Source organism: Peromyscus californicus, unplaced genomic scaffold, assembly GCF_007827085.1.
Source record: "Peromyscus californicus insignis strain IS unplaced genomic scaffold, ASM782708v3 Scaffold_13__1_contigs__length_99412109, whole genome shotgun sequence".
Lineage (NCBI taxonomy): Eukaryota > Metazoa > Chordata > Mammalia > Rodentia > Cricetidae > Peromyscus > Peromyscus californicus.
This window is the reverse complement of record NW_026294424.1, coordinates 79,203,744-79,224,398: the sequence shown is the minus strand read 5'-3', so window position 1 is coordinate 79,224,398 and position 20,655 is coordinate 79,203,744. Positions and strand designations below refer to the sequence as shown.

Below are 20,655 nucleotides of genomic sequence, written 5' to 3'. Positions count from 1 at the left end.
GCTTACCAAGAGCTGCAAGGCCATGCTCATTGCAGCTCTGTTCAGCTTGAATATATGTAATCAAACATAAATAAATGACCTTCTTCCAGTGTATACTTAGATAAAATTTGGTTTGTGAGTATGTGTTTCTGTCTGTCTGTCTTCATACTTACACATATGTAGGTGTGGGGAAAGGTGTAAAAGAAAGGATGGATTTCATCAGTACATACATAGTGGTCTGTAACACAGCCTTCTAATATATGCAACTTATATGCTAATCCAACATGTAAAAGTTTTAGGATGTGAGCATCATACAACATTACTGTTTACCACCACCAACTCTGCCCTTCCCTCCCCGCCAATACAGTGCGGAGTTCTCAGTAGACACCTGCTTTAAAGGGCAACATTGAGCTAAGGCACCTGTGTTCTGCAGGAAGTTGTAAGCCTTTATCCTGAAGGAGATGTTACCTCTTGCCTAAAGTTTTTAAAAAGGAAAATAAAACTCTGAGAAAATAGAATGGCTCTAAGTGAAGAGTGGTCAGGACCTTACATTCATGGCACTTAGTAAGAGTACAGGATGAGAGATCTTGGAGGAGTGTCTCACTATAGGAAGCATACCATGTTTTAAACCCACACCTGAAAATGTTGTAGGAAACTATTTCAACTCCTGTGTGTAAGCACTGACAAGAGGATAGAACTGAGAATCTATCTCTGATGTTTTGCAATCTTTCGATGTTTGATAGGCAAATGGCTTTCAAGAAGTATTTGACCTCTATAAGTATAAAGTAATTATATTAAAATCTTGTTTTCACACCTTGTATCACAGTGCTAAAAAATTAAGCATTGGAAATTATTTGCTATCTTAAATAATATTGCATAATGTAACATTAAATTATTAATATACTATATTAGCAATACTACTAACACTAATGTAAAGCAAAAGTTTATTTTGTGAATCTGTTGAATGCAGAAATTAGAGAGTTATAACTGATATCTTTTAAATTGCAGTTGTCCCTCTTTGAGCTTGTCTGAAAGTAATGTTTGTTGGCTGTGTTAGTGACTGCAGGACAGTGACAGGGACTCTCCAAACCTCTGGGGAGACTACAAACAGTGTATGGTGCTAGGAGTTGCTTCCAGTTGGGAGTCCTTTATAATAAAGGAATTTATATAATATCAGCATATGTTCTCTATATGTTTTTATTTTGGTTTTCTATTTTGTACTTCTATAATTATTAATCCTAGAACAGAAAACAATATAGGATAATAACTTTCTTGTGAGGATAACTAACTATAATTCTTTGGCAAAATTTGAATTGATGTGCTTCTAATTGAGAAGTTGTATTTTATAAAAGTAATTGTGTACTTTCTGATCTTTAATTTATTTTCAACAGTGCGTAGTATTGACTGAAGTGAAACTGACCTTACAAAAGAAGATCAATGACTTTTGCCGTTCTCAGTGCCCTCCGATTAAGGTAATAGAATTTAATAATGACATGCAGTTAACTAAAGGAAGAACATTTTCAATATTAAAATTTAGAGGTTTTCACTGTTAAACAAAAAGCTTTGTATGTGTACCGTCATAGTAAAAATTGTTTTCAAATAAACTTTATACTTTTAAAACTTTGTAAGTAGCCAAGCATGTTGGTGCAAGCCTTTAGCTCCAGCACTAAGGAGTCAGAAGCAAGCAGGTAGATACCTGTAAGTACCAAGGTGAGCCTGGTCTACATATCAAGTTACAAGCTAGGTAGTGAGACCCTGTCTACAAAAATGCAGCAAAGAAAAAACTTAAACACATACACACACCCCAAAATTAACAAAACCCAGGTATGTAAATCTCAGGAAATTCTACAAAAAGTAGCTGTTCTAAAGCTGGTGAGATCCATGTTGGATTTCACACTTTGACTGTGAAATGTGTCCAAGAACAAAATATCATGACAGTTAGAATTGACACAGTTACCTTTATTTTCTCTTTCATAAGTTTGTCCATTCAGTTCTACCTCATCCTCTAATATTTTATACTTTCATGATCTCTTTTCTACATGTTACACTATCTCACTGACACATTTATTTACATATGTGCATATATTATTGCCTAGATTCCATATATGATGCAGAATGTGCGGAGTTTTCTTCTGAGAATGTGTGACCTTTCTTAATGTTATACATTTTAAGTCCATCCATTGTCACTCAAATTTTGTGACTACATTTTTTAGAGCTAAATAGATTTGTAACAGCTGCAGAAAGAGCTTAAAGTACAAAAAAATAGTTTCTTTACAGATTTTTGGGATGGAGACAGTGCTGTTATTATAAAAATTACTTTTCATAAAGCATTTGTAATTGTGTTCAAGAACCTCATGGCGTGGTTTGCACTGTGACCTCTGTGGCCTTTTTCTGTAGACTACTCTATGGTGATATTTTATTTGTATTAAAATGTTATTTGTATGTTAATAAAGTTGCCCGGGTTCAGAGCTATTAGCAAGCCATAGGAAAGCAGGGCAGTGGTGGCGTACGCTTGTAATCCCAGCACTTGATAGGCAGAGCTAGGTAAGTCTCTGTGTGTTCAGGGATACAGCTAGTATTGGATACACATGCCTTTAATCTCAATACCAATCATAGAAAACCTGGAGGTCTATACAGACAGGCCGTGAGGAGGCGGTCATGTGTTTGAGTTTACAACCAATGAGAAGGCAGAACAGGAACTCTATATAAGACTTTAACACAGCGGTAGCTCTGGTTCGGAGAGGTAGGACCACTGCAGGAGGAAGGGTAAGGTTTTAGCTCTTAGCTTTGACCTCTTGGCTTTCTTCTTTGCATTGGTTCTGTGTTTCTTATTTAATAAGAAGGTTGGTTACATCTACACTACTCCCAACTAAATGTCCTCTCCTTGTTTCCACTAACTAGTGCTTTTGGTGAGTGTACACTCATTTCTGTTTCTATAAAATAATAATTCATTCCTAGACCATTAAACCAAGATAACTGTTTCTTATGTATTGAACATGAAATTTATGACCAAGCCAGAATTTTTGTTATTGAAACAACATACAGTATGCAATGGTGATACATGGAGGGTATCATGTATCTAATTTTATTGTGTCAGGAACCCACCTACCAAATACCACATTTGTTTTGTTTGTTTGTTTTGTTTTTTTGAGACAGGGTTTCTCTGTGTAGCTTTGGTACCTTTTCTGGAACTCACTCTGTAGACCAGGCTGGCCTCGAACTCACAGATCTGCCTGCCTCTGCCTCCTGAGTACTGGGATTAAAGGTGTGCATTTCTTATCAATGACTCATGTTAATGTTACATTTCAGAGAACGTACTTAATTCTAAATAAAGTTATCATAAATGACGTAAGGTAATTGAGGTGGTTTTTCTTTTTCCAATTCACATAAATTTATTTTTTTCTTTTCAGTTTATTAGTGCAGATGTACATGGAATTTGGTCCAGGTTGTTTTGTGATTTTGGTGACGAATTTGAAGTTTCAGATACAACAGGAGAAGAACCAAAGGAAATTTTCATTTCAAACATAACACAAGTATGGTTATAGTAATTAATTTTAATAAAATTGTTAGAGTATAAGAATGTTGGTTTTTTAATATTTATAGACTTATTTTTAAAAACTTGCAAATAATAATAGAATATACAAACTTGGTTTTCAATGGAGTACTCTGGTTTTTAGGCTAATCCAGGCATTGTTACATGCCTTGAAAATCATCCTCACAATCTTGAGACAGGACAATTCCTAACATTTCGAGAAATTAATGGAATGACAGGTTTAAATGGATCTATACAGCAGATAACTGGTAAGTTATGTATGTTATTAATTGCTTTTTAGTTATTCATATTTATAATCATATACTTTATTCAGTGTTAGAACACATTGCCTTGGACCTGATTCATACCTTTTAGCCTCGAATCATTGTATATGGGAAGACATGCTAAACAGTGTTAATGTTAAAAGGAAGAAAGTAAAATAATATACTATGAGACAGTACAATTGAAATTAAATAATAACACGTTTAAAGACAGTTATGAAAAGTGCTAGGTGAGCAAAGACTCCTGCTTGAGCCTCCTGCTTTAGGAGTGTGTCAAGCCATGTAGGTTCTGGAGGATGAGGTGGCAGTCAGGTAGAGATGGTTGTCAGAAACACGTTGTGTTCAGTGGCTTGAATCACAGCGGTTCTATGAGCAGGCAAGTTTGGGGTCTTTTGTTTTTTTTCCCCTTTGTCCCTTTTCTTTTTGTAGGACTTGCAGATTATTGCTCAAAGGAAAGGGTAGATGCTAAGGCTAGAGCTTGACTGTATTTCTCAGGTCCTCAGTTTACTCCTTCTATATATTCACATACCAATACAGTTTGTTTTAGCATGATCTAGAGGTTTTTCATATATCTTAGTATTTTATAGTAGGTACCTCGCACTTCCTTACTCTCTGGTTTTCCTCAATTGAGCTCAGATTGGAAGAAATACTTGGTATGGCTCCTAACAGAACCCCAACCCCATGGAAAAAGAAAAAAGATCTGTTTTCGAATCTTACTTTTGTAATGGAGACTGCTGTCTTTGTGATAATCGTCTTGACGTTTTAGTACCTGTTTTTAATGTTCATTTGTTTGTTGTCCCCCAGTGGTGTCGCCGTTTTCTTCAGCATTGGTGACACTACAGAACTGGATCCGTATTTACACGGAGGCATAGCTGTACAAGTTAAGACTCCTAAAACATTTTGCTTTGTAAGTATTTTTTCTTTTTCAAAAGTTTTTTTTATTATAAAAAAGAATAAACCGAAAGAATAAAATGCTCACTTAATTCAGGGTAGCTTAAAAAATAAACTGTACTACTATTTTTTTAGATTTATAACCAACTTGAAGAAAATATAATCAGCTTAAGAACAAATTTTATAAAAATAAAAATAGCATACAAAGGACTGTAGCTCACAAACTTCCTTAGTATGTGCAGTCCTCTGTACTGCAAAAAATAGGCAGATACATACAAGCTTATAACTAGAATAACTTGCGTATATGATTGAGGTATGTGATTGTATCTCAAAGGAGCTATACCCTCAATAATGAAAGTTTATCATACTTATTATTTACTGCCTAAGAAAAAGATAAAATATTTTCAAGTTGTTATTCTTTATTACTCAACTGTTTGTTAATTCATGTTATTACAATTTTAACCTGTATTATAACTGTATTATGTTTGAAATGTAGTCTAATTCCCGTTGACAATTCTTAGTGAAAGAAAAACATTAGCTGCTAACTAGAGATGCAAATTGGCAGGCTGCTTCTTTCTCAGTGACATGTGTAGCATGTCTGTAGTTCTGGGCTTTTGATGGTGATTATGTTGAAGGCTTTAGGGAGTTTTTTCCTTTTCTTAAAGTTTTAACTTCTTTGGTTTTTTTGTTTGTTTTTCTTCAAGACTTTACTCAAATCAGAGTTAAGCCATTTAAAATAGGGGCAGCTAGTCAGATCTGCTTCTGTATACTTTCTCTTGCTCTATCCCTAATTTTTAATTAAATAATTTTGTATATCAAATAATTTCATATGTGGTGATGTTTGGGGAATTGTTACTTTTCAAATTTTTCTTTTCTTTGCCTGTGTATTCTTACCTTACACTCATAAATATTTTAACTCGGATTATAACTTACCAGGCATAACTAATCTCAGTTGCTTAATGATATCAGAATGCATGGAATTATAAAGTTATTTTTACCATTTCTTCCACGGTCATTACGTAGAGCAGCTGGGTTTGGGTACAGTAATAACATATTAGTGAACAGTTCGATTTTCAGCCTTGGAGAAAGATCCCTTACTTTAACTGTGTTGATGTGTTTTGTGAAGTAATCACCCAGTATGCTGTAAAATGATACTGTGTTTTCCTCTTAGGAAACCCTGGAGAGGCAGATAAAACATCCAAAGTGCCTTATTGCCGATTTTAGCAAACCTGAGGTAAATATTTACTTTGCTGGTTTAAAAGAGGCAGTAGAGTGGTGATGGGATTTGGTAAATGATTCAAACCTTAAAATGGATTAATTATTTCTTATAAAGGTTCTATTCATATGTCAGTATTTAAAGTTGACATTGAAGGATTTAAAAATACAAATTCCTATCACAAAGAAATGTTGAAATAAAATGAAGTTGTACTTCAGTGATTTGCCAGCTTTGATAATTAAAAAGCAATTTTAGTAGTAGGTAGGGCATTAATACAAGATTTTCTTAACCATGCTGTTTTTAGATATTTATTTATTTTGTGTGCAAGGGAGATGGGAGGCGGTCAGCCAGGGAATGCCCTAGCACCTGATTAGAGGCTGAGCTCAGGTCGTCAGGCTTGGTGGTAGGCCGTTTCACTGGTCACAGAGTTTTATATAGTACAAGAAGAAACAACCTTAAGCATGTGTTCCATTCTACTTTATGTCACTACATCTGATTTTTTTAACAGTAAATATATTATATAAGAAATAAACAGTTTCCAAATTGATAAACTAATAAAAAAAAGATTAGCTGTTCTTGTATCAATGCTTTTGGGGATGGTTTTGGTTTTTGTTTTTTTAAGACAGGTTCTCTACTTAGCCATGGCTGCCCTGGAACTCACTGTGCTTACCAGGCTAAAGAGATCCGCATTTGTTAGGGCGGAATTAAAGGTGTCTGTCACCACACCTGGCTGTACAAATGTTTTGTAACTATTGTTCAACTGATGCTTCATATGAATAACCCAGTAGACACTAGTCATTTGGAAATATTTCTTAAAATACTTTGTGGTCTTGAAGTCAAATCATTTAACTTTTCTAAGGCATTCATCATACTATACTTTTTATTGTGAGAATGAAATTAATAGTTGAAAAACATTTAGCCTAGTCCACAGCAATTGACAAATATTGTCCAATTTTTTATGTTTCAAATAGGAACCTTTACAGATTCATGCAGCCATGCTTGCCTTGGACCATTTTCAGGAAAACTACAGTCGTAAGCCAAATATCAGGTGATGCTTTTTGCTTAAAATAACTATTCTCTTTTTTTTTTTTTTTATGAAAACTATGTCTCAGAAATTATAGTTTAAAAAATATAACTAAGCCTTGTAATTACATTACTAATAAATATGACAAACTGTATAAACATGTTAGTTAGGGTGATTTATTGTTGGAAGTAGAAAAATCAGTTTGTAAGAATGGAATCATACTGCATGGGAGTTTTTCATATTTGAAGACTTTAAAATCTATAGCTTTTAAAACCAAAACCTGCTAATTGTTGAATTGTTTATCTGTGATAATGTTTTCTAGCTTCTGTCAGAAATTACAAAAAATTTCTTGCCTTATATGTTTAAATCTAAATCTCATGTGCTGTCTTAGATGACCATGATTTTGAAGTAATATATTCATAAGACAGTTTTTGAAGTTAGCTTAAAACACATTGTACTATATACTAGCAGATTTTCCCATTCTTATTTATATATATATGTATCTTATGATGAATATGACCTTGGCAGCAGTTCAAAAAATTGAAATTGTGATATTTTGTTTCAAATTGTAGATGTCAGCAAGATTCAGATGAACTGTTGAAATTAACAGTATGTATAAGTGAAACCTTGGAAGAGAAGGTAAATACTTAAAAAATTATGGTCAACAGAGTATTTGTTTATAACATAAATGTTCTATGTATTAATATTTCCCTAATTCAGATCTCCCCTATGCTGCTTACTGATTATGTGGCATTACCATTTTTTTTTTTTTTTTTTTTTGGTTTTTTTCGAGACAGGGTTTCTCTGTGTAGCTTTGCGCCTTTCCTGGAACTCGCTTTGGAGACCAGGCTGGCCTCGAACTCACAGAGATCCGCCTGGCTCTGCCTCCCGAGTGCTGGGATTAAAGGCGTGCGCCACCACCGCCCGGCGGCATTACCATATTTTAACCAAAATTACAAAGTTCTTTTGTGCTTTTCTAAAAGTTTTATAATTTGGCAGGGTTATAGTTTCCTTACAAATCTGGTAGAACTCATCAGAACAACTGATCCTGGGTTTTGCTTTGTTGGGACACTAATCATTACTTCTGATTCAATCCGTCTGCTCATTGCACATCCACTTAGTTGCTTTTGTATCCACTTGGTTCCGATTTAATAGGTCATAGATGTCTAGAAATGTGTTCGTTTTTTTCTAGATTTCCAAAATTATCAGTATTTTCTATAAGTATTCCCTATTCCCCTGCATTTCAGTGTATCTGTGTAAACCCCATTTTCATCTCTAGTTTTAGTGATTTGGGTTTCCTCCCGGCTCCTTCCTTTGGGTATTTTGGCAATATGTCAACTTTTCATCCTTCCACAGAATCAACTCATAGTTTCATAATTTTGGTTTCTACTTTGTTAATTTCTAGTCTGCATTACTTCTAATACCACTTCATTTCCTTTGAGTTCAGTGATTGGGTTGTCTTGCTGTTCGTTTTTCTGTGTATACACTATCACTTGTGCGTCTCTTGGGAAATACATCCTTTTCTGGCTTTGTATGGTGGTCTTTGGGAATCCTCTTGAATTCTTACTCCTCAGTGCTGTTCAAAAGAGTTGACCATAGTAACGGCAGTAACAGTTCAAGAGCAAACCAGATACCTAAAGTTTAAAAAAAAGATCAATTATAAATATTAGTTACACCCCTAATAATAGGAGACAAGAAGTATGCTAGGAATTAGGGTAAGTGAGTAAAGATGTGAAAGTATTAAAAATTACATAAGAAGAGATGATAGAGAAAGAAAGCAAGAAATGACAGGAAAATAGGAGGTATTAGTATAGCAGATAATGGCTAAGAAAAAAAACAACAGAAAGGCTGGTTGGGGTTTCTTCCTTGCTGAAGAGTTAGCAGTGGGAATTGCTTCATTTTTCTTCCTTCAGGCTTGTCATTTTGCAGTTTACTTGATGTGGGGGACAAGAGAGTATTCAGGCCGGGCGGTCATGGCGCACGCCTTTAATCCCAGCATTCGGGAGGCAGAGGCCGGTGGATCTCTGTGAGTTCGAGGCCAGCCTGGGCTACCAAGTGAGTTCCAGGAAAGGCACAAAGCTACACAGAGAAACCCTGTCTCGAAAAACCAAAAAAAAAAAAAAAAAAAAGAGAGAGAGAGAGTATTCAGGCCGGGTGGTGGTGGTGCACGCCTTTAATCCCAGCACTTGGGAGGCAGAGCCAGGTGGATCTCTGTGAATTCAAGGCCAGCCTGCTCTACAGAAAGAGATCCAGGACAGACACCAAAACTATACAGAGAAACCCTGTCTGGAAAAACTGAGGGGAAAAAGAGAGAGAGAGAGAGAGAGAGAGAGAGAGAGAGAGAGAGAGAGAGAGAGAGAGAGAGAGAAAGAGAAAGAGAGTATTCAGTTGTTTTTTCTGTGAACTCCGGAGAGATTAGACTAGCACAGGCTGTTTTCAGCTCAGTCCTGACCTGGTGTTCTCACAAAGCCAAATGCTTCTCTGACTACTGCTGGAGTGAATTCCTGTCACTGAGTGCTCATACTGAGCACTACATCAACGGCTGGAGCCACAACACTCATGCTGTTTCTGTCAGCTGAGGCTGAGGACCTTCTGGTTGGAAGCTCTCTGACATCGGAGCTGCTCTCCCACTACAGGCCCAGGCATGAGAAATGCCCAAATTGTGGCTGTTTCTACAGAGTGTCCAGGGCTCTGAGATTTGGGTAGAAAGCAGCCAGACAGAAGCTTTCGGTGCTGGTGAAATGCTTGCACAGAGACATCCTTCATGCCCAGCTTCCAGCTGTGCCACCTGCTTCTTTGTGCAGCACAGGCTGGACCTCCCAGCCCACAGACCTGGATCATACTGATTCTCAGGGTGGTCGCTTAGCCAGTGTAGAGGGGGAGACCTTTGGGCTTAGAGATTTAAAAACAAAACAATAACAACAAAAGCAGAGACTTCTGTTCTCCTTGGGAAAAAAAAATTTTAAACAACGAAACCTCTGAAGATGGTTCCCAGCATTTGCACAAGGGAGCAAGCTTGGAACATAAGGAGCCCTTCTGTGCTACACGCTGCATGGGTCACAGATCTGTAGTCATAAACTGTAATTTTGCAGTGCCAGATTGTGTGTCTGTGTTCATCTCGGCTTTCCTTTTCTCGTTCCCTTAAACCCTCCTGAGGGAGTTTTCCTTCCTACTGTTCTGCATGGTGTTCAAAGTGTGAATCCATTGTTTCCTCACAAATCTACAGTTCTGCTTTCTACACATACACCTGATGTTGTTTAAGTAGCTGTAGAAGACTATATACACACCAAAAAAAAAGAAAGAAAGAAAAGAAAAAGAACTTTTTAAAATCATTTTTGTTCTGTCATTTTTTTTCTTGTTATTGTTATTCTTTTCTGGGTTCAGGTTTTTTCTGTAGTTTTATAAACTTTTTAAATTCCACTTATGTAACTGTCATTGTAGGACTGTTCTTTCAGCAAAAGCTATAAATTGTAGATACTTGTTTTAATTCTAAATGGTAGTCTAGACTACAGTCAGAAAAGCAAAAGCGAATAGAGACTAGTATATAAAAAAGCTTCTTGAGGCAACATGAAAATTGGTGTTTTTATCATGAGATTAAGATATTTTTATTTTGGAAGGAAATTGAGTAGTTTTGGGGTTTTTGTTTGTTTGTTTGAAATTACGTTCTAATGATATTGGTCATTGAAGTCACAGGTACTGTGTGAACACGGTTGGTATCACTGTGGTGTGTGCTTTGTGTTGCAGCCTGAAGTGAACCCTGACATTGTGCGCTGGCTCTCGTGGACTGCTCAAGGCTGTTTACCCCCACTTGCTGCAGCAGTTGGCGGGGTTGCCAGCCAAGAAGTATTAAAAGCTGTGACAGGGAAGTTTTCTCCTCTGTGCCAATGGGTGAGTTCAGTTTTCTCCTATTTTCTTACATTTTAAGTTGAGGGTTCCATCTATAATATGAATATGTTGTTAATTATAACATTGTGTAAATATATTAGAAAAGGCAAGTGACATAATTCCATAATTGAAAATCAAGATCTTAATTCTTTAATGGAAACTAACAGGTGGATATATTTTGTCTGTTGGGTTATAACCCAGTTGTTTTCTCAGATGTATTCCTATCACATGAAATAACAATACTGAATTTCCTGTGCTATAGTTTTTCTCTAGTACCATTCACTTAGCATTTTGGGGCTCCCAGGGCTCTTGAACTTTTTCTGTAGAAATTTTGCCATCACGAATCTTCAGGTTTCCTTCTTGATATTGCCTGAAGATGGAGAATATAGGAATGATGTAAATTTAAGAGCTGTATACAATAAAAATGTTACAAGAACTGAAAACACTCGATCTGTTATCAGAAGGAAACTGATTGGCAAAAAGTCTATACACAGTCCTCCTGTCCTTTCTTTTTGAGTTTATTTTGAATATAACATTGCACCTACACAATACCATTTTTCTGCTAACTTATTTTAAATAGATAACAAGTTGATTAGTGGAAATCTGCTTAGTTACAACTCTCAACATCATATGAAATGTAAATTACGTTATTAATGTAGTTATTTTACAGAGATAAACATTTGGTTATGTGCAAATTCAAAACAAGTTACTTAAATGAAAATAAGAGTAAGGCTGTGTTCTTTTAATCATTATTGAGTTGAATTCTTCTTTGTTCTAAAAATGTTGAAACTGTCTTCTTAGATCTTTTCTTCTATAGTTATGTTTGTGGTTAAAGATGACATAAATATATCTAGTTGGAAAGTAAGTGCAGAGTAGGTGCTTTGTTCTCAAGCTAATCGTACTGCTTATTCACATGTAACTAGAATTGAATGAGACGTCCAGAGTTTTTCTGTTGTTGGCAAAACAGATTTTGAGGTAAATTTCCTCTGAAGATTAAAAAAAATTATCCTTAGTATGGGTAACTGACATGAATTACCTTGTAACAGTTCTTTTGGGTTTCATGGTTGTTTTAAGAATATATATTAGAAACATTTATTTTTCTATTCCCATGATTATTAAATAACTATAAGAAAAGTGGGGATTTTTTTGTGATTTAAGTTTAATGCATAGTTACATTTTTATCTTCTCTCTAAGTTGTATCTTGAAGCAGCAGATACTGTCGAGTCCCTGGGCAGTCCTGGTCGCGAAGAGTTCCTCCCACGGTAATGTTGAAATCTGTCTTATTTTTTCTTAGTATCTCTGGAGGAATGAGAGATTGAGCACCTTTGTGTAAGCCGGTGTCTGTCTTAGATGTCTCTCCTGACGTTTTACTCTTGGCTTGTTTCTTCCCTGCCTAGTGGTTAAATATTACAGTAGTACCATGTCTTGTTACCACATCAGACATAGTGATAGGGAGTTTTAGATTGTATGCCATGAGAATGATTAATGCATTCAAATGTCATTAGTGGAAAATAATAGTGGAAAAGATTGCTTGCTATATGTGATTTTTTTTTTTTTTTTTTTTTTTTTGGTTTTTCAAGACAGGGTTTCTCTGTGTAGCTTTGCACCTTTCCTGGAACTCACAGAGATCCACCTGCCTCTGCCTCCCAAGTGCTGGGATTAAAGGCGTGAGCCACCACCGCCCGGCGATTTTTTTTTTTTTTTTTTTAATGTATAAATCACCTTCCATTTGAGGCCATAAATCTTTTTCAAAACCAGTTAAAACTTTATAGAGATTTCATTACCCTAGAAAACCACATAACCTAGAGTTCTGCCTTCAGTTTAAATGAGTTAATAATTCCAAATACCTCCCATAGATTCTGCTAAGAACTTTAAAAAAATATTATCTTAGCAGTTGTTTTTCTTGAATGCAGTAGTCCATCTTTATCTGTAGTTTAGCTTCCTGAGATTTTACTTACCTGCAAAATATCAAAAATTAGAAGATAGAAAAGTACAGAAATAACTATTGATAAATTTAAACTGCATATAGTTGGATGTGTGTGTGTGTGTGTGTGTGTGTGTGTGTGTGTGTGTATGTATATATATACATACACACATACATATATATACACATACATTTGGTCATTATATCCAACAATGTAAGTGATGACATTACACAGTTTCCTTTCAAGGCATGAATCATCCTTCTGTCTGTCCATTAATCCTTTAGAAGTTATCTCTGTTAATATCAAAGTTTCTTATGTTCACAGTAAACTTGGTGGTTGTTTGAAGTAAACAGTGTTTAGTGATGCTGGCAGTGATAATATACCAAGGAGAAGAAAGAAAAATGCAGTCTTTATGTAAAGAAAGTGAATGTTTTTATCTAAGGAAACAAAACAGTTGTATGCCGAGGTTGAAAACATTTGGTAATCGCCATGAGTGGTGGCCAGTGCCATAGTAAAGTCGGAGGTGCAGAAAGGGGTTCAGGACAGCCTGGGCAGCGTAAGCAAGACCCTGCTCAACACAGCAGAAAACAGCTGAGCCAAAACCAAATACAAAATAGATTTTAGCTGGGCAGTGGTGGCACACACCTATAATCCCAGCAATCGGGAGGCAGAGGCAGGTGGACCTCTGTGAGCTTGAGGCCAGCCTGGTCTACAGAGTGAGTTCCAGGACAGCCAGGGCTACAAAGAGAAACCCTGTCTCCCCAAACCAAAAAATAATAAATTTCAAAAAGAAGAAATAATCTAATCATAAAATTGCAAAGAAGGGGGAAGAAATTTGTTAATTTTCCTTTGGTATTCAGCCTAAAGAAGTTATTACCATGGTGTGTGGTATCTTAAGTTTATACACATATGTGTAGTATAAAATTCAGTATACTTAGCGATCAGTATAATCCAAAGTTAAGGCATCCACTGATGATCTTAGAATGGATCCCCTGAGTATTCTAAACTAAAAAGTCGTCTTCACTTAAGTCATTTGGATATTGGTAGGATCTTTTCTCTTTCAAGGAAGGTAGCTCTTCTCATGAATTGAGGAAAACTTTTTTATATTGAAAAAGTTTAATTAAAATACAGTCAAATCAATTCCCTCTTCCTTGTCCTTTCTCTAACTCTTCCCATGCTCCTCACTCCCTCTCAAATTGATGTCCTCTTTTTTATAATTTTCTTTATATATATGCATAAATATATAAATACAGTTTGCTCACTTAGTGTGGCAGTGTGTGTGTTTGAATTCAGTGTTGTCTACTTTGTATTAGATAACCAATGAGGGGCCTCATCCCTGGAAGCTTATTCCCCTGTTAGCAGTCATTAGTTACCTCTAGTTCTTTGTTTGTGGGTTGTTTTTTTTTTTGGGGGGGGGGGGTGGGAGGGGGTTCGAGACAGGGTTTCTCTGTGTAGTTTTGGTACCTGTCCTGGATCTCATGCTGTAGACCAGGCTGGCCTCGAACTCACAGAGATCTGCCTGGTTCTGTCTCCCAAGTGCTGGGATTAAAGGCGTGTGGCACCACTGCCTGGCCCTTTAGTTCTTTGTTTAGGGGTGAGAAGGGATGGAGAAAACCCTTACAGTATATTCTGTTTTAAAACACAATACTGAATTGTTATTAGCAGTAATGAAATGTATTTCTTGTATCTTTCTCTTGTGTTGGTAAATGTTTCTTCAGAGGAGATAGATATGATGCCTTACGAGCCTGCATTGGAAATACATTGTGTCAGAAGCTACACAATCTGAATGTCTTCCTAGTAAGTATGAATAAGGATGGGAATAAGTAGTTGTTCAAACTGATGTTGACTGTCAAGTTAATTTTTTAAAGTCAACTGGATCTAAATGAGTGACTGACAAATCATATAACCTCCAGAGCTTAAAATTTTACTGTCTGGCCCTCTACATAAGAAGTTAACCAATTCATGATCTAAAGAATTTATGCATTTCAAAATAAAGCATGAATATAATAGTTTTCAACATTAAACGATTCTCTAGAAGTACTTTAAAAGCATGGAGATTTTTTTGTCACTAAATTAAGAAATGAATAAATGTATTCTCTTTTTTAAATGTATTTGTATATTTTGAGAGAAATTTTTCTCAAGAGCGTAAAACACTCTTGGCAAGTCTTACAAATAACACTTGGTTTTAATGATCATTTTTTTGTGTAAAGTAATATTTTAAAGATTAACAATTACTGTTGAGATTTTGCATGTAGATGGAACCTCTTAGAAATATTAAGTTTCAAATAATCTATTTTACTTAAAATTCTTAGAATTGTCTTAAACAGACTTTGCCTTTCAGATGAGCTAACAAATGTCTAAAGATTTTTTCTGTTCCCTAGCTCTGGGCTTGGGTGGTTTGGCTTATTTTGTTTCTGCCATTGTTTTCTAGCCACCGTAAAAAGGGAGCTCTGTGTTCAGCTTTTGCTAGGAATCTTCAAATGTTTTCTGTTTAAAGAAATTATAGTCTATTTTCCTTATTTGTTTTGTGTTTTCTTTAATTGAGACACTTATAAGGTGTTATAAAACCTGTAAAAGTAAAATCTACAAGTGAATCACAAATGGTCATTTTTTAAAATAGTATTTGTTGTAATAGCATTTAAAGAAAATTGAGTGAAAATTCTTTGTTAAGTAGATTATAGATTTATTGTCTGACATTTATACTCCTGTTCTCTTAAATAGGTAGGATGTGGCGCCATAGGCTGTGAAATGTTAAAGAACTTTGCGTTACTGGGTGTTGGTACAAGCAGAGAGAAGGGAATGGTAAGATACAAGCTTTTGAGAGTCAATGTTTATATTTCTGTTGTTGCCCTTTTTTGAGCTGTGTTTGACTGTACCAGCCTGTATGTCAGGTAGATCGTTAAGCTGAGAATTGGAGGATTTTAATTGTTTTCTGGTCACTTTTTAAGTGACAAATTCTCTGCTTCTCGGTTCTTAACTTTCTGAAATTCTCCAAAACTGAAATGGACTTTGTTTCTTTTTGTAGTTACCATCAAGATCAAAATTAAAAGGAACCTTTGTTGTCATAGCTTTGCAAACTGAAAACCATGTTATTATTTTGTTAGACTATTGTTAATTAACATGAACATGAGATGACATTAGGAAGCTGCAGAGTACTAATATAGTTTAGATAGTGAGTTTCATACAGTGGGAATAATACATACTTTGGTATACAGTTGAAATTCTTCAGACTGAGTTCATTGCAAAATAATGTCATATTTAAAATAGTTTCATTAGTGGTATTTTATCTTTCGGGATAAAAATTTCCATTACTGACTTCATATATTTATCTTGGTAACTAACAATGACACTACACAAGTAACTAAAGAGTATATGATAATCTACATTTTGGCTTATTGTTCTATTTTTAAAAAGGATTCATTATTGTCACAGCTATAGGTGGGTACATATTATAATATCCATGCTTAGCATTACTACACTGTGCTCCATAAACCATGGGTCTAGCGGCTTAAAAGTTATTTGATTTAAAAAATAAAATTCCCTTCTTTACTGTAAACTTGTGGGTCACCTGAATGTTTTAACTGTATGGATGGTCACAGTGCTTCTAGTAGATAAAGGTCTGGACAAGAGCTGTAATGAAGAAACCTATTGACAACAGACAGCAAAATAAAGCATGTAATGTGGGCAGGCTGCTGTCAATTTCAACACAGATGTTTTTGTAACAAAACTGTAAGTGTTCATAGATACAGCCAAGGTGGAAAGAGAAATCCCCAGGTACCTAGAATCAAGGGAGAAATGAAACCTTTAATTAAACACAAGAGACATTTTTTTTTCTCTCTTTGATATCTAAAAGTTTTAAGTAGAAAAGGAAATCACTCACCAGAAAATAAGACTCTTAGACCATACTCTATACTCATGTATGGATCCAATGTTATATTGGGTAAAATTTCAAGCAGATATATTATAGAAAATTTAGGCCTGTTGAAACCACCAAAGCTCTTTAAACAGGTGTAAAATTCAGTCATAGCTGTCCAGAGCACATAGACTATGCAGAACAAACATTATCCATTGATGATTCGCATTTTAAAAGTTGGAACTCTGATCTGGTGAGGTGACTTATGAAGTAAAGATACTTGCCGCCAAGTCTGACAACCTGATTTTCATCCTAAGGACCCACATAGTAGAAGGGGAGAACTGACTCCCACAAGTTATCTTTTCACCTCCACATACCACCCCGGCATATACATGCCCATACAACATGAACGTACACATACACACACAGATGCACTTCACATGTATGCCCTAGTGTGGCTTGTGCATGTGCTCACACAAATAAATAAACAAATATGTGTAATTAAAAAAAATTAACAGCAGTAGAGAACCACTTCATAGAAGAATCAGCCATCACAAAGGAATGAAGCCCCCTGAGACATATAAAAAAGGGAATACTTTAGGTAATAGAAAAATTTACAGATGAAAAAAATCTTTAAATGTAAAGACAAAGATACAGGGAAGTAGGAACACAAGAAAAAAAGGACATTGACAACTTTTCCAAAATATATTCTGAACAATTAGTAGACTTAACAACCAGATGTGACGATAGTGAAGTTGTCGGGGTGCAGAATGAGGTTCCAGAAGAGACATCTGAGTAACAGGCAGGGCAAGACACTGATGGAGATTAGTTTTATAATGGGAGGGAAAACGACTGTTAGCCTGCATTTCTGCATTTAATTGTCTTTCAAGAAGGGCAAAGTACAGGTTTGTGACCTGTAAATGAAGGATAAGCCATGAAATTTATGGACATTCATACTTAGATTCAAGTATGTGAAATGATTTATTTTTAAAAATCTTTTAATAATTACTGATTTAAAATTGGGAAAATTATTTTTAAAAATCTTACTAAAGTGTTTAGTTAGAACATGGAAAGTTTAGATAACTTCATTAAAACTAATTTTAGAATTGTTTTTCTGTATGGGGAATTAAACCTCAGTCCTTGAGCATGCTGTTCAAATCCCACAAAGCTAAGTTGTATTCCAGCCCCCCTCCCCAATTTTTTTCCTTTGAGATAGTACCTTCCTGAATTGCCGAGACTGCCCTTAAATTTACTTTGTAGTTTAGGCAGGCCTTGTAGTAAAAATCCTTCTGCCTCATTCTCCACAGATGCTGAGATTTCTAGAAGAGAAGTGATATGTTCCAAAAGTTGGAACTACATAAAAATGTTTAACTTACAAACCTACCATGAAAACTTGGTCAGTCTAGTAGAAGACAAAGTGGAAAGAATAAAAGGCAGGATTTCAGGAAGCAAAAGGGCAAAGCATTAATCACAGTGATTAATGAGGAGGTATTGTGAACTTTCATAAGACCGCGTCTGTTTAGCTTTGTGTTGGTCTTCGTCACTAACAAGCACCTGAGAGAAGCATTCAGATGAAGGAAGATGTGTTCTGGTCATGGTTTTAGAGGTTTCTGTCCTCAACCTCTTGACTCTATCACTGTAGGCTTACAGTGAAGCAGGCATCGTGGGGGGACTATCCTAAAACTTCTCACCTCATGTAAGCTCAGAATCAAAGACACAGTGAGCCTTTTTGCAGACATTGTGTCCCAACCCTACTATTTGTAGTTGTTAAATTGAAAGAGATACCCTCTAACATAAAATTCCACAAAAAAGGTAGGCGCATACCTCAGGAAAATTACTCAACGAAAATCAATGTGTGAACACTAATCAACACCTGAAACTGGAACCCGTGCTGAGCAGTACTATACTTAGGCCAGTCTTCTTCAGTCTAGTTGAGTAGCACATACATATTCAATACTCTGCACATTATTTTGGCTCTTTTTGTTTTCTTTCATTTTATAGAATTAAGAGTCTAAGCTTTCTTAAGGGGCTAAATTGCAAGTACTTTAGACCTATAGGTCAAATGTTACAGCTAGTTGGCTCTGCCCTGAGAACATGCAAACAGCCACAGACATAAAAATTATTTTAAAAAATGCTCAACTACTTTGTAGTTTAAAGATCCTGCCTTAGTTGGACTATGCTCGTTGACTAAACATTAATTGGAATTAAATCTAACAGTGATAGCACATTATTGGCAATCATTCACAATTTTATTTTTGTAATGACTTTTACTAGAAAAAATAATTTGAGGGTACTGTTTCAGTCATAGTGAAAAATGCAAAGCAGATTTATTTGTTTTGTTCTCCTCTGATACAAGGTTACAGTTACAGATCCTGACTTGATAGAAAAATCCAACCTAAACAGACAGTTCCTGTTTCGACCTCATCACATCCAGGTTTGTCACTGTTTTCTTCTTCTAAATAGATAACGGTTGCTGGGGGCTTCTGTCCTTTGTTAGACTCTTAAGAGAAAGAACGAAGTGTTCTTTGGGAAGAACAAAATTGGAGAAAATCAAAAGTTATCTTTTGTACATAATAAAGTTGGTTTTTGCATTGATTTTTGAATATTAATATTTGAGTTGCAAAACATGAATAGTACTTTTCATTTTGTCATCACCAAAGTGTGTTTCCATGAACAAGTTCTTTAATTGGAGGTTTTAACAAAGCACACACTTTAACTCTGCTTTTTGTTTTAGAGCAGGCCAGGTTTAGTATTTAAAATTGCCGTACCAATTTTATTTAACATCCCCTTTTATTGTTAAAGACTACTTAGTTTTCTCAAAGATCAAAATGTTTAAATCAGGAAAAGAAACAGGCAGTGCATGGTAGCCTATTCCTTTAATCAGTGTACTCAAGGGCAGAGGCAGGTAGATCTCTTGAGTTCCAAGCCAGCCTGGTCTATACATGAGTAATAGGCTGGTGATAGTTCCATGGTGAAACCCTGTATCAGAAAACAGTGCGGAAAAGAAAGAAATATGTTCATCAAAAGCATGTGCTTTAGGTTTCAATTTTTTCCCTTGTATTGTCAACTCATTGTCAGCCGTAGGAAATGAAGTTTAGGCATGTTATGAACAAGAAGAGACTACATCAGGTGTCTTAGTTATTAATCTGATAGCCTCTTACATAAACACAGAGGACATGACATTGGAGCCTCGTGTTGTGTGTTATCTCTAGATGAACAATGAAGACCTGTCTATAAATGTCCTGAGTTCTAAGAGTTTCTGACTTTGTTCTTAGAGTAAGAAATAAAACGTTATAATTGAGCTAAGAGAGACAGAAAGACCATTAAATCAGATGCAGAAATTTAGAGGATGCTAAAGAATGTAGATTCAGAGCCAGTATTCAAAATGAACCTTCAGAGCACCTGAAATGACACAATAATTCAGTGATGGCTTAACCTTTAATTAAAAAAAAAGAATTATTTTTAAGACTTAACTAGTATTTTTTAATATTTTAAAAATCTCAAAAGCACTTTGTTACACAATGAAGGTTGTTTAGATTGTTAATATGTAAACTATTTGAGCTAGTTTCATTACCTTGCTATCACCTCATAGATCTTCCAAATGGTTAGTATATGTAAATTCAGTCATAGTTCATCTTTTCTGTTTAACATTTATTCCTTCTGTTTTTATTTGTTACTTGTTTAGAAACCTAAAAGCTATACTGCTGCTGAAGCAACTCTGAAAATAAATCCTCAATTAAAAATAGATGCACATCTGAACAAAGTTTGTCCAGCCACTGAGAGTATATACAGTGATGAATTTTATACTAAGCAAGATATCATTATTACAGCACTAGATAATGTGGAAGCCAGGAGATATGTAGACAGGTATGTTCTTGAAATTCAAGTGCATAAAGAACTACTTTCATTTTTATTTTTGTTTTTCACCCTCACTTTTTGAAAAACTACCAAATTTTCTGATTATTTTTTTATGTCACTCTAATAGTACTACTCAAATTCAAGCATGCTGATGATTTCCTATTATACTTAGAAAAATTAAATACTGATAAAACAGCATGAATGTTTTTCA

General features: G+C 35.3%; 1 protein-coding gene across 1 annotated transcript in view; it reads left to right on the top strand.

Moving 5' to 3' along the window:
- Positions 1-20,655, top strand: part of Uba6 (ubiquitin like modifier activating enzyme 6) — a 67,249-nt gene that overhangs the window by 18,105 nt on the left and 28,489 nt on the right. Inside the window, 14 exon segments of the mRNA XM_052735295.1 lie at positions 1,371-1,451; positions 3,390-3,512; positions 3,657-3,780; positions 4,597-4,608; positions 4,611-4,699; positions 5,855-5,917; positions 6,871-6,947; positions 7,496-7,562; positions 10,668-10,811; positions 12,003-12,070; positions 14,452-14,530; positions 15,455-15,535; positions 18,943-19,020; positions 20,272-20,453. Coding sequence (XP_052591255.1) covers positions 1,371-1,451; positions 3,390-3,512; positions 3,657-3,780; positions 4,597-4,608; positions 4,611-4,699; positions 5,855-5,917; positions 6,871-6,947; positions 7,496-7,562; positions 10,668-10,811; positions 12,003-12,070; positions 14,452-14,530; positions 15,455-15,535; positions 18,943-19,020; positions 20,272-20,453 — 1,268 coding nt within the window.